The sequence below is a fragment of the Pimephales promelas genome, chromosome 9 (genome assembly GCF_988280905.1).
Source record: "Pimephales promelas chromosome 9, fPimPro1.hap1.1, whole genome shotgun sequence".
In the NCBI taxonomy this organism is placed as follows: Eukaryota; Metazoa; Chordata; class Actinopteri; order Cypriniformes; family Leuciscidae; genus Pimephales; species Pimephales promelas.
This window is the reverse complement of record NC_142777.1, coordinates 32,952,660-32,966,201: the sequence shown is the minus strand read 5'-3', so window position 1 is coordinate 32,966,201 and position 13,542 is coordinate 32,952,660. Positions and strand designations below refer to the sequence as shown.

The window sequence follows — 13,542 nt, the reverse complement described above, 5'->3', positions numbered from 1 at the left end:
TGTGCCATGCACATATTTAATTAACACGTCACACCACCCGAAACCTTTAACAGGTATGAATTATTTAAAATGTCATCAGCTGACTTCTTGCATTGTTAAAACAAATTAGTGCAGCTCTGTGAGACAGGCTTATACTCCACTAAAAGTTTACAATTCGTTGAAATAAAAGTAAAATATATAACTTTCTGCAAGTTGCCAATGCAACATTACTCACTTTCATAGTTTTACCTGCACTAAAATAATTAAAACTGAACTTCAAAACAAAATAGTTGAAACATTTGAGTGGACAAATTAAAATAATTGATTTCAAATCAAATAGTTACTATAAAGACTTCCATGTCAATTCAATGCCTGTAAATTAAAAATTTTCAACAAAATTCCCATATATTTCCAGGTTTTAAACAGCAATGGAAACCCATTTACTATATATTATACAGCTTATGCTCACCATGACAAAGACGGTGACAAAACCCATCAGTTAAACAAGTGGTCAAAGAGGAAGTATAAGCAGTTGCCTATCTGTGAAGCAGTTTTAAAGTTTCCCAACTTTTGTCTCATTTTTATTAAGAAATCAGCTATTTCTCAAACTGTGATTTTATATAATTTTTTAATGAAAACATCAGGTTGAGCTTAAATCCAAATTCTTTCACTTCAAGTTCAATTCACAACAAAGCAAACACTTTTATATAAAAGAGAAGCACAGAAATGTCAGGTTTTACAGTCTTTTATTGTTAGCAAAAAGTCATTTCACTCCTGCATTTTCTCGATGGTCTCCTCCTTGTATTTGCCCTTCTCCTTAATGTCCTGTCGGGACTTGGCTTTGCGCTCAAGAATCTTCTTGCGATCCTTGTCAAGCTTTAGCCTGGTGATCACCACCTGAAGAACAAAAAGATTCATTTTGTGAACATTCCCATCAACATAAAACAGCATGAAATATATAAAACGTATGCAATTGATCATAAATTAATGTATACGTCAGATTTGACGGAAAAAAACAGCATTTAATTCTCCTCAAGGTGGGCTTTTATTAAAACTTGACTGTCTACGCTGTAGTAGAATAGCCCAAATTTAGCGCTACTTGACTATAGACATCACAAAAAGTCAAAAAGGCAGGAAAAATGCAACCAGTGCACTGGACATGATACGACTATCTATGAGTGAGCGGGGAAACAATAATGCAAAAGTATGATCTGTAGTTTTTACAAAAGCCCCAGATCTGTCAAAAGCACTCTTGATAATCAAATGTGGAATTAAACGGGAACTACTACCATTGTAAAAATACAAAGCTGGTTGAAAATCAGCAGTTACCCTTTAAGTAACTAATTCTACTACAGTAAATGAAATGCGATCCAGATTGGCAGATTGGTGACACTCAAGCAGAACAATCAGATGCTTCATTTCTCATATACAAGTAACCCCTGATGACATGCAAAACTTTAACCCATTAGCCAGTAGCTCTAAACAATTAAGTAATATTGAAGTCAGTGTCTGTTCATTAATACTGGACAAATGTCAGAAATGTGTAGTCGTTCATGAGTGACAATTGTTACTCAAATTCACCAGAACACAGCTTGTTTTGATGCAATAAAACTAGCTCCAGACTTCATCTGTGATTGTGTTAAATGACTGAATACATGTTTTAGGGCCCTATGAAATCCGTTTTATTTTTTCCCAAATTCCGTTTTTTTCCGTTTTAATTTTTGGGAAATACGTTTTTTTTAGCCTTGACTGTTATTTTAGTTGTAAAAATAGTATGCTTTTAAAGTTAATGATTAAAATGTATTAAAAAATACAAATAAATTAGGAATGACCTTAACGAGGCAAGTAATACAGACATTTAATCAGGAGCCTTTTCAGGACAAATACTGCATGATGCAACATAACACTGCACTCTTCAAGCAACAACAAAATATGGTTATGAGCTTTAAACTGTAAAATAAATTATATTAGTTTATGCAAGTTTAAACAAAGTCACACTCTGTCTCTCAAGGAGTTCGCGTCGCTTTTGTCCAGTCCGGCGCCTCATAGACAGACGCGGTGTGCACGTTGTGTGTGTGAGTGAGAGAGAGACGAAGGGAGAGCGGGAAACAACTGAAAGAATACGCTGCGTGTTTTAAATAGTGTTAAAAACCAAAACGCAGTATGTGGTGGCGAATTAAGTCAACGTGTGGGAAACACTGCATAAGTCACGTGCGAACTGCTCGGCTCGGCACTGACGGCTTATAGAGTCGAGTTTCTTAACCTTTAGCCGACGAAAGCAGCGCCGTGGAGAGCCGCTTCGCCATGCTTTCATTGATTCGATTTCGTCATTGGAGCTGAAATGACGGGTTGAGGGGTTTGTGTCACCCGGATTTGCTTCCCCTGGTTTGCATTTTCACCAGACATGCGTTCATCTCCCACAAAAAAAAACAGAATTTCAAACCAAATATGTAAAAATCCATGCTAAGAGATTCCACGATTCCGTCCGTGATTTCGTTATTGCGGAAATCATAGGGCCCTAATGTTTTAGCATGCTGTTTATTTAATGCAGATTAGTAATCCGTATGTTTACGTTTAAGTTTTGCTAAGTATTTGTTTCATCACTATCGACAAGCCTCAAATGCAGGTCTAATTGATTATATAAATATATATTAGATTCAATATTTTTATAGATTTGTGGCATTAGTTGATAACCAGATTGCCCAGTTACATTAAGGTGGTCAAGTTTACATTCGCTTGAAATTCAGTCATTTCAGAAAAAAAAGCTCACATAGGTTGCTCATTTTCAAGTTGGTTACGTCAATTCACCACGTTGTCCGATAGAAAGATGTTTGGCTAGAAAGTGACTTGTGTAAGAGGAGCGGTTCATGCATCACAACAATGTCTTGACACTCACTTGCCTAATGCCTGCTGCAGACTAGTGTTGTCACGGTACCAAAATTTCAGTATTCGGTACCAATACCAGTAAAAATTCACGGTTCTCGGTACCAATTTCGGTACCAAAGCTTAGTTTAAATTTACATATATTTAAGTGTTTATCACGGTTACAAGTATGGAAACTGTACATTTGTATTATAAACACTTTAGAAAAAAATTAGATAAAATGACCTAAAATAAACAATAGTATACACTAACACATTTTTAAAGTTGTTTGTAAAGTTCTAATCCGTTAACATTTATTTAATGCACAATGAATGAAGTGAACAAACATGAACAACCAAGTGTTTGTATTAAATAACATTTACAAACTTTAATTAATGTTGTAAAAATATATTGTTCACTCAATGTGTTGATGTGAAGTAGCTAATGTTGATAAATGGTATCTTATTGTAGCATTACCAAACTATAGGCTACAGGAGAAAAAACATGTTTTATTTGATTTGACTGTACTTTTATTTAATCTAAAACTGCATTCATATTTAATTTTGAAAAGGCTTTTTTAAACTGCGGAGTTATAAAGGCAAGAATACGCCTAGAACTGGCATTGACATTAAATGACATAAATAGGGATGCATCGATACTAATACCAGTACTCTGGTGTCGGTTGGATACTACTGTGCTCATGTACTCGTAAAACTACCCCGAAAGCACTTTAGAGTCCGTTCACATATCGCGCGTGTTTTTTTTTATTATATTTTTGCCCGTGCTTATTCTTTCCAAAGCGCTTGCTCTCACGCGGCGTCTGTCGTTGCTATGCAACAAGTTTTTATTATGAGCGCGCTTGCCTCGCGCCTATATTTGAAATTGCGAATTTGCATGTAATCGGCCTCTTATGGCAACGTGACATTAGCCTAATCCAAAATATTTCCATATGTGGCTCTTTCCTCCTTTCATGTCAACAAGTGGATTCAGAGAGAGAGCCATATCAGCGTTATGAAGAGGACGCAACTGTGCACCTTTCAGACAGCGCGTCTAGAACTGGATTAACCTGGTATTCGGTACCTAGAAAAGCTGGTACCGTAACATTTTTTTTTTTTAGTACCGACTTGGTACCGAAGTACCGAGTTTTTTGACAACACTACTGCAGACTGTGCTATTTCACCAATCCTAAAAGATCATTACAAATCACACTGTACAGCTTGAATAAATTTGTGCAATGCACATGTATGTAGACTGTACGAATATTAAACCTTTGAATCGTAGGCTACGACTCAAGTTGGTATAGAAGAATAAAATGTAACCAGCATGCTCTAGTGGTAAACTAATAGAGCAAGATGAATCGCACTATAGCAATTTGTAGCTTTTAATTGTGCTGAAAAAAAAAAAAACAGGTGAATATGGACACGGTCGTGGCTAGGCCTCTTCTTTACATGCCAGTTTTGGAACTCGAGGCGAGTAAAGTTTTAGCGTCACTTCACGCTGATCAATACGCGTGTACAATTGATTTAGAATATATCTGCCATCCTGCCCTTTGGATATAGGACAACCACTAGTACTTTTTTTTCCAATGCCCCTCTTGTCTTGCATGTAAACAATTATCTGAATATAATACACACCTTGCTGGGGTGGATGCCAACATGGACTGTGGTGCCGTTGGCCTTCTCACGCTGCACACGCTCGATGTAAATGACGTACTTCTTTCTGTAGACCTGGACAACTTTGCCAATCTGCTGGCCTTTGTAGTGTCCCCGGACAACCTGGTGATGAGGGGAAAGAAAGCAAGGAATGATATGGAAACGTACTTAGAAATGTAATGACATTCCAATACATGAGACTGCATTTATACTTCAGGCAGAAAAACCGAATAACGTCCTCACCTGGACCTCATCGTCCTTGCGGATGGGCATGGATCTTACGTTGTACTTCTGGCGAAGCTCTTTGGACAGAGGGGAGGACATGATCTTCCTGCGGATGTGTGAAGGGGCATTGAAGTGCCTCTTGCGGTTCTTACGCCGGGAGGATGTCACAAATTTATTGAGCTTCATGATGGCTGGTGATGGAAGAGGACAAGTCAAATTCAACTTCAATTCTAAATGCTATATGGAAAAATGTAAACTTATACAATGTATGTGACAAATAAGACACATTCAAGACAGATTTTAAGATTTACAGCATTTGTTTAAGAATAAAACTGACTGTCAAGCAGCATTTGTCACTCGTTTTGGGTTTAATTCAGCTTAGCACATCTCTCTGAACAAATCTGAAATTCTAACACAAAACAATGCACTCGAAGCTTGTGAATTCGTGTCTTGATAACACGGTGTATTTCAACAGCTCGTGCTAATGCTACACTGTTATTTCAACTTGACTGACATGACGCTAAGCATACATACACATACATCCCTAAATTTCATTATTGTATTGTGCTTCGAGTGTTTAAACGCGACACGATTAAACAGCGTATTTCAGCCATAAACAGAAAACATAGCCATGTGTTATGGGCAAAGTAAAGGTAACGTTATTCACACGGGAGTACAGTGCTCCTACATTAGCAACTGGCTGAACTTTGGAGGGAAAATCATCCATAATGTTGTACTGCGGGTGTAAAATATCCCGGACAAATTGAACATATTGATATTATATAGCGATAATGTGTGTTTTTAACTTTGAAGACATAAAATCCACGAGGATGGCAAAGGATGTTTGAGAAATGCTTTAGCAATCTTGGCTTACCCTGCCGACTTGTCTCTATGGCCGCCGGAAAAGAGACTCTAGAACTACTTCCGTCAGAATTAGTTGTAGCGCAAACCTCGCGAGATCATCATGGACAGAATGGGATTTCAAAGTAACTGCCTGTTTTTTTTATGAATAGCCAAAAGGGCTAACATTAGAAAGAAAGAAAAACACCCGATATAAAAGTATAAAATATGATGACAACGCTTTACAGATAAAAGTGCATCTCTTAGGTGTTGACTCGATTTTTAATAAATCTGATTTGATTGACAACATTAATTTAAATATATATATATATATATATATATATATATATATATATATATATATATATATATATCTTAAATAAAAACTCGGATTGGTTATAGATTAAATTAACCGTCAGTTACTAGCCCTTTTAATAAAATATTTTCGAAGATAATTTGCAAGGTAAAAGTGCAAATTGTCAGAGCTCAGCTCTTCATGTCCAAATAAAAGTATAATTGCCCTCCAGTTTATGCCATGTTTTGGAATATGGTAGCTTGGAATATGGATATTAGCTGGACCAAGTCGTTAGTGGACCAACCAGTGTCCCAAAACCAGCTTAATTATGTTGCTGTTTCAAGATGCTCTAGAAACTAGCTCCCATATTCCACAAACACAACTTAAACTGGAATTTCCAGCACTTAATTGCCAATCCAAAGATGCAATGAACTACCAGAGTTATTGCTCTTAAATATAAAGTTTTGCCCCTTGTCATTTTTTTTTTTAACTTAGTCATAAAATAGGCCTATTAGTCATATTTTCTTAGCAAAGTAACACATTTTTACAGACTTGTTCCAAATTGATTTAGATAAGCCTATTTTACAATTTGAATTCCCATATTCACAGAACCAAGTCAAGATAAAAATCTGCAGAAATATCAATATTTGTATGTTATATCATTAGAATTATTATAGATAAACAGCTATAGTCCAAATGTAAAACATCATAATTTCTTGTAAAGTGTCACAGGTGCTTTAACTTAAACAAAAAATTTCTTTTGTCAAAAGGTACAGAAGAATAAAAGAAGGCAAATCTGAGTCACTTCATTTCATTAGAATGATATAATCGTCAGTGAAATTGAAAACAGTTTTTATTCAACACAATATTAAGCACTTGTTTTGGCTTTTCTCCAGCAAACCCTTAAAAATAGCAAAACATAGTTTGCCACAAGTGTTCTCTTTGAAACTCCAGGTCTAACACTGCCCCGACATGTCACAAGAGCAGGTGTTCTTTTACACCACTCAATAGAGGCCATTGTGAAAATCAGTATAGCATTGAATGAGCCAGATCAGGGCAAAACATGGATTGACCAAATCTGTGTCTGCAGACAGTTTCTTTAGGCAGTAGTTTGGTTCCCAGAATGAGTGTAAGGCTCATAAAGCTCTGTCTGGTCGTTTGTTCTCACTGGGACTTAAGAATAAAAAGGGTCTTTTGAGTGCGCACGATTCAATAGACACACGTGAAAACAACAAAGGTTACAGTGTTCTGTGAAATTGACCAAAATCCTATTGAAAACTCATGCACCTGTAAATTCGTAATAATACATTCTTTTAATTGATTAGGGATTTATCTATCTATCTGTTAGTCTGTCTGTCTATCTATCTGTTTGTTTGTCTATCTATCTATCTATCTATATCTATCTGTTTGTCTGTCTGTCTATCTATCTATCTATCTATCTATCTATCTATCTGTTTGTCTATCTATCTATCTGTCTATCTATCTATCTATCTATCTATCTATCTATCTATCTATCTATCTATCTATCTGTTTGTCTGTCTGTATGTCTATCTATCTATCTATCTATCTATCTGTCTGTCAGTCGGTCTGTCTGTCTGTCTGTCTGTCTGTCTGTCTGTCTATCTATCTATCTATCTATCTATCTATCTATCTATCTATCTATCTATCTGTTTGTCTGTCTGTCTGTCTGTCTGTCTGTCTGTCTATCTATCTATCTATCGGATGTTTTGGAGCGGTGGCATGGCCCCACCTTGAACTGTTGGCTTCAGGTGTGTCCCTGTAGGCTACTGTGTCAGTGTGTGAGGCGTGACACTTCAGTATGAGTAATCCCTTGCTCAGTTCATTCCCAGCAAGGACACAAATGTGACAACTTATTGCGCTCTTTTAGAAAACAATGTGGAAAAACATATGGAATATGGTGAGTTTCAGAAAAGTCATTTCTTTCCTTAAAAACATTTCTTTACTTAATAAATCATTATGATTCAATTAAACCTTCAGCACTCCATATTGCAGGTGTTCCTGGTCCTGATGGTGTGGAATCTGTTTGTGACCACTGACACAAAGCACACCAGTAAAGAAGGAAAGTCTCGGAGACGAAAACTGGAATCACATCCTCGCCGGAAAGGGTCATCTGTCAAAATTTCCCCAGATCCAATGATGACTGGTCCAGAATCAGGTGTGATGCCTGGTGCTGTTGAAACAGACTTTGATAAGAGTATCGAGGACATGGTGTCCCAGGTCAGAAATGATCCCAACTTAACCATAAGCAAATGTGTGGTGGACCGCAAAATGTGGATGTCCAATAGTCGCAGCCTCTCTCCCTGGTCCTACAGGTAGGTGAAGTGGAGGTCATTGTTATTATTATTATTTATCATTAGTATTTAACTCTTATGTTCTGGTTGAAGATTTAGAGATCTCAAAGCCCTGTTTAGTAATAACAATAATTAAAAAAAAAACACTTGTTACATTAAAGTTTCATATTAATATTTTTTTTTTTGAGTTATGAAAAAACACTAAACTACAATTCATGCAGAATATATGAAGAAAGCCATTTCATTAGCAGTCCCTACTACAGTCTTCAGTGTTTCAGGACTTCTAGAAAGCTCAAAAGAACAGCATTTATTTGAATTATACCTTTTTTGTAACATTATAAACACTTTAAATGTCAGTTTCAATCAATTTAATGCTGAATAAAATTAGTTATTATTTACTTTCAAATGCTGACCGCAGCTTTTGCCATCATAAATGAAAATGACATTTTTAAAAATGTATTAAAATAGAAAACAGTCATTTTAAATTGTATATTTGCATATTTTTGATCAAATAAATGCAGCCTTTGGTGGGCATAAGAAACTTCTATCAAAAACGTTTAATTCGGCCTCTCCTCGAATCCTACAAATCCTTCCAGCCAGGTCAAAATGACCTGAAGCCCTAAATTTTTTTTTAAATGTCCAGAAAGCTTGTATCATTTCATTTTTATAATATTCTTTCTATTTTTAATGCATTTTTTAAAGTTTTTTATTTTATTTTGTATTGCATGTACCTTTAAATGTATAGTTATTTATAATTTAAGCAGATTCTCCAAATTCTTTCAAATTAAATTCAAAATAAATCTCCAATACATGCAATAACCAGTTCAAATCAGCTTAAAATATCTTAATATTGGGTCAATTCGGGTGTTTCTGCCGACTTTTGGGGAAAAATAATATAACACATAGTTCTAATAATTCTATAATTTCATAATTCTAGCCACTAGATGGCCTTACAGCAAATGAGCTGTTCCACTGAATCCTGAAGTCAATCGAGTTTATCTTCAATATGCAAGCAGATTTTGCATATTGTAATGTATAATTTAATTTTGAGCATTGCTTAGGGTTTTCAATGTAGCCTATACTGAAGCATTCCTCAAATTGACCAGTGAGGGAAGGATTTGTTACTTACAACCACACAACATTTTGTGTGTGTGTGTGTGTGTGTGTGTGCTGCACACCCAATTCAAATGTGGTCAAAATGTCCCATTTTGAAAAGTAGCTAACTAAAGTCTAACTTTTAGAAAACGTTTAACAGAAAATATTGACCAGACGTACTTGAATGTCTTTGGCTAGAATCAATCACGACGACAACCGTAAGCCCGTGGACATCCCAGAGGCCGTGTGTTCGTGTGTGGGATGCATCAATCCTTTCACCATGCAGGAGGATCGCACCATGACCAGCGCCCTCATCTACACCAAGATCCCCGTGCGCAGACTCCTCTGCCACCGGCCGACGAAGAAGCCGACGAAGAAGAAGACATGCGTTCCCCGTTACAGAACCGTGGTGGAGAGCATCGCCGTGGGGTGCACGTGCATCGTGGGCTAGCTGAGTGCATTGGAGGGACCATCACGTTTCAACCTGTTTTATAGCCTGCTGCAAATGAATCCTGATCCAATTTGGCATATATGATTTTCCATGTAACAAATAGTGAAGAATACATTTAGTGAGCTCAATAAATGTATGTGAGTGCACATTTTATTTAAGATTTTGAACATTTAATGTCATTACTTGCATTGTGACATTGCAGGCTAAAAATTTTTTAAAGCTATTTGGGCAGTTTTTACAGTTTTTCTCAAAACTGTATACCTTTTCAATCTTCACATCATTGTGTCACTTGTGCATATCAAAAAGCAGTTTCTCTTTTCTTTGCTTTGGTACATCCATGCAAATGATTACGAACAATTCTCTGCTGTCCCTTACATTATTAATTGCTTATGTCACGTTGATCAAAATGTATTATAATACACCTTATTCAGAGCAGCGCCATGACAGGTATGAAAGTGAGGCTGTGAGGGATAGACTTACCGTGTTTCCAATGGCATCCGCTGTAAAAAGCTGAATAAAACTGCTAGATACTTACAATTTTCCACAGCTTACATTGTCGGGAGTTTTTTGTCAACTGAAATTTCTTGGAAAGATATTTTTTCAGTGTTTCATGAGCAGAACAATCCGAAAACACATTAAATAACAGTACAGCCCATTGAAGAGATGCATGACTATCCCCCACAGCCTCGCTTTCATTCTCATTAAAAATCAAAGATGGCGCTGCCGTGAATAAGGCGTATGGGTCTCTGTTGAATTGTCTCACCCCCACAACATTTAGGCATTAGTTTCTAAGTCTTTACATGCAAAATGGTTGAACATGTTGTCATAATATGCATGTTGTACAGGTTTCCCTATAAAGGAGATTGTCCTGTTCACATTTCTTTCCTTTCTGCATTGCAATGACTTTGTCTGTCAACAAATTACAGTAAAACAGTAAAAGTGTGAATCTTGTCCTGTCTCTTGCAATCAAACTCCCACAATTAACAATATATTCTCATCAAAATATCCATATTTTACATCAGAACATGATCCCTCCAGTGTAGACTGTTATATTGACAACTTGACTGACCATTTTGCAAGATGTAAACAACACTGGCCCAGAAACACTTCCTGTTTCAGTTTGTAATTGTTTTCTTTATTTCACATGTAAAGAAAAAATCTTAAAGATGTTTGTTTAACTTTTTGATTCAGTTTTATATGTTCTGTTGGTTGTATTTTATTCCAGGCACAAGGACTTGTCATTCTGATGTTCATTGACGCATATATTTACTTTTGAGAGATGGATTAAGGATTTTGAGCAAGAGACTGGGGTAATGGTGTTTTGCAATGAATTAATTGTTTTGAGAAATTCACTTACTGTTTTGCAAATTTCAAGGATGATCTGTGAAATGTAGCCTACTGAGAAAACCTGTAAAAAAGTTGACAGTTTGGAGAGTAATTTAGCTGATTGCAAATGTTATGAAATTCTAAAGTGTGTCTTTCTGAAATAAAGAGAATTTAATGTTGATATGTCTACAAATAGTCTAGACCATTTTCAATACTAGGCCAATATTTAGATATTGCATGTGCAGGTCAGGACGATGATGCATCACCTACTTAGGAAATAATTAGAGACATTTGCTAATTGTTGTAGCACAAAATGTCAAATTATATTGAGGTCGTTATGTTTCTGATACATTTCTTTTGCCATTTTCTAAACATTTACACTATTATTTCATGATTCAGGTGACTGCAAGATAAGTTCTTGACAATATAATGAGGAAAATACATAAATGTAGGCTAATTAAAACGTCAAAGACGTCTTAAAAACAAACTGATAGGCTACTAACAACATCACACACCAGCCTAGCGTTTCGGTTTGTGCTCATGTGCGCCATCAGCAGGACGTAAGCGAATCTAGCTCCATCACATCAGTGATCAGCGAGAACAGTTAGACAGGAAAATATATAGGAGGAGAGGAGAGGAGGACGCATCATGCCCGGTATGTGTTTGGCTGATAAGATGACCGATGATATTCAGATGAAAAATATTATTTTAAGTCTGACTAATAGCCTACTGTTGTCTGATTTGATTAAATGCGTAAAGGACGAGGTCCAGGTGAACGAACCTGGTGTTTCGTCCAGGTGAAGGGTCCGTCGGAGGTGACCGCAGCAGAAGGTATGACAAACATCTGGATGGATGGAGTAGATAGATGTGTTTTGTTAGGGGGAAATATATTATAATACTAGCCTTTTCTAAAATAAATGACTTTTACATTGTCACTACTAAAGGTAAATAATTAAAATAATAAATAGCCTACTCTTATTAATTTTCCCCCCTATCCACTAGTGTACAGTTAGATGTAAATGAAGAGAAACATTTAGATGTTACTTTTTTTCCTTAAAACTTCATGTAGATTTTGTTTTTGTTTTTTTCCTTACTGTAATGAATGTGGGCTTTATAATACTTTTTTTATGGAGATGCCCCAATTATGGCCTCCTGGACTATTGAACTGTTGAAAACCTGCTCAAAGAGACTGAATCTCTATTCAATGTCTTGGCTTAGGCTAGTATTTCATTTTATCTTTATTTTTCAGAGAGACTTTTCCCTGCTAAACAACCTGTTGAGTTCATAATATATTGTAATATATTTATCAAGAAGAGGGTGAGGTGACAACAATATACTAGTGAAGCAGAAATAGTCTACTCAAGATATCACCACTGATGAGTATGAAATATTGACTTGAGCCAGAATATAAAGCGAATTAGGCCTAATCAATAAAACAGCTGCACTTATAATTTGAAGAATGCCAGTGAATTAGTGTAGTAGACTAATAAACAGTTAACCGAGCGGCAAGCAGAATAATTCACAGAAACGTTGCACATCTCAGTGAATTGCATATTGGGAAGTCCTGCTTTGTACTATATCAACACATATCTGTGACGACTACATTTCAGCTTTTCAGATTCAGTATACCCAGGACTGTCAATCTATATTTAGAAGCTCTTGTGGCTCATAGTCATAAATATTCATTGAGGTATTAGTGCTGTCTTTAAAAAAGATATCAGCGTGAGTTCCCAACAGTGAGTCAGGCAGCCTGTGTCAGAGAGAGTAGGAGGAGAGAGAGAGACAGAGATGGTTGGTTGGTTGGTGAGAGTGAACTCTTTGATATTTTGATGATATGCTGATACCCAGGGGACCAGCACAGATGGCACCTGTTCTCAGAGGCTCTGGCCATTCTCGCTGACTACTCAGTGTGTGATTTCCGTCACAAAATATCATAAGCTTTCACATTTGCATTGGGGGGTCCGGGTGGCATTTGTCTAAATAAATAAATAAACAAACACTTAGCTAAATGTTAGTTCAGCATCAGAATTATGACATACGTTTCTGTTTGAGGTGGTCATTTGAGATGGCTGGTGTTTCATAAGAGACGGTTACTTTTACTTTTAGATGGTTGAGTATGATTGTGAAGGTTTATGTTACTCAGAAGAGTGTGACACCATTAAACAGAACAAACAGGATGCAATTTACTCTGCATAAACAACGGCAAGTTGTCATTTAAAAGGAAATGTAATGTTGTTTGTCATTCTGGTCTACTGAGATTGTAGGCATTGGCCAGGCCTGGTTCAAGGAGTATCAATAATCAAATTATTTACAGTGAATATGCACTGTATTATAGTTATCAACATATTTTCTTTTATAACTTACATACTTTTGCAGTAAAATAATGTTAAAACCTTTGAAGTTGCACGTTGTTAATATAGGACCCAATGTGTGCGTAAAGGAATTGTCCGTAGCCAACACATTCTCATTCCAAGGCGTCAAATACGACGCTTTTGCCGAAGCTTA

At 36.3% G+C, this 13,542-nt stretch overlaps 3 protein-coding genes across 3 annotated transcripts in view; 2 read left to right on the top strand and 1 right to left on the bottom strand.

The window, feature by feature from the left end:
• Positions 1-708: 708 nt before the first annotated feature.
• On the bottom strand, positions 709-5,709 carry rpl26 (ribosomal protein L26). Its single transcript, XM_039649252.2, has 4 exons — positions 5,593-5,709; positions 4,737-4,909; positions 4,476-4,616; positions 709-876 (listed from the first exon to the last, which is right to left on the bottom strand). Exons 2-4 carry the CDS (start codon positions 4,902-4,904, stop codon positions 748-750), a joined length of 438 nt encoding a protein of 145 aa, XP_039505186.1. The 5' UTR covers positions 4,905-4,909; positions 5,593-5,709; the 3' UTR covers positions 709-747.
• A 2,121-nt stretch (positions 5,710-7,830) lies between these two features.
• On the top strand, positions 7,831-9,921 carry LOC120461124 (interleukin-17B). The gene is made up of 2 exons (XM_039649256.2): positions 7,831-8,186; positions 9,459-9,921. The coding sequence occupies exons 1-2, from the start codon at positions 7,831-7,833 to the stop codon at positions 9,709-9,711; spliced, it is 609 nt and encodes a 202-aa protein (XP_039505190.2). The 3' UTR covers positions 9,712-9,921.
• A 1,693-nt stretch (positions 9,922-11,614) lies between these two features.
• Positions 11,615-13,542, top strand: part of ppp2r2ba (protein phosphatase 2, regulatory subunit B, beta a) — a 53,149-nt gene continuing 51,221 nt past the window's right edge. Inside the window, exons 1-2 of the mRNA XM_089135019.1 lie at positions 11,615-11,692; positions 11,797-11,868. Coding sequence (XP_088991145.1) covers positions 11,686-11,692; positions 11,797-11,868 — 79 coding nt within the window. The 5' untranslated portion in view covers positions 11,615-11,685. The remainder of the gene's footprint in view (positions 11,693-11,796; positions 11,869-13,542) is intronic.

Excerpts from the sequence above, each read along its gene's own strand:
- rpl26 (XM_039649252.2), bottom strand. The coding sequence starts at position 4,904 with ATGAAGCTCAATAAATTTGTGACATCCTCCCGGCGTAAGAACCGCAAG. Across the intron at positions 4,617-4,736 it reads GCAAGGACGATGAGGTCCAG|GTTGTCCGGGGACACTACAA; the intron begins GTGAGGACGTTA and ends CCTCATCACCAG. Across the intron at positions 877-4,475 it reads TTGGCATCCACCCCAGCAAG|GTGGTGATCACCAGGCTAAA; the intron begins GTGTGTATTATA and ends TTTGTTCTTCAG.
- LOC120461124 (XM_039649256.2), top strand. The coding sequence starts at position 7,831 with ATGATTCAATTAAACCTTCAGCACTCCATATTGCAGGTGTTCCTGGTC. Across the intron at positions 8,187-9,458 it reads CTCTCTCCCTGGTCCTACAG|AATCAATCACGACGACAACC; the intron begins GTAGGTGAAGTG and ends GTCTTTGGCTAG.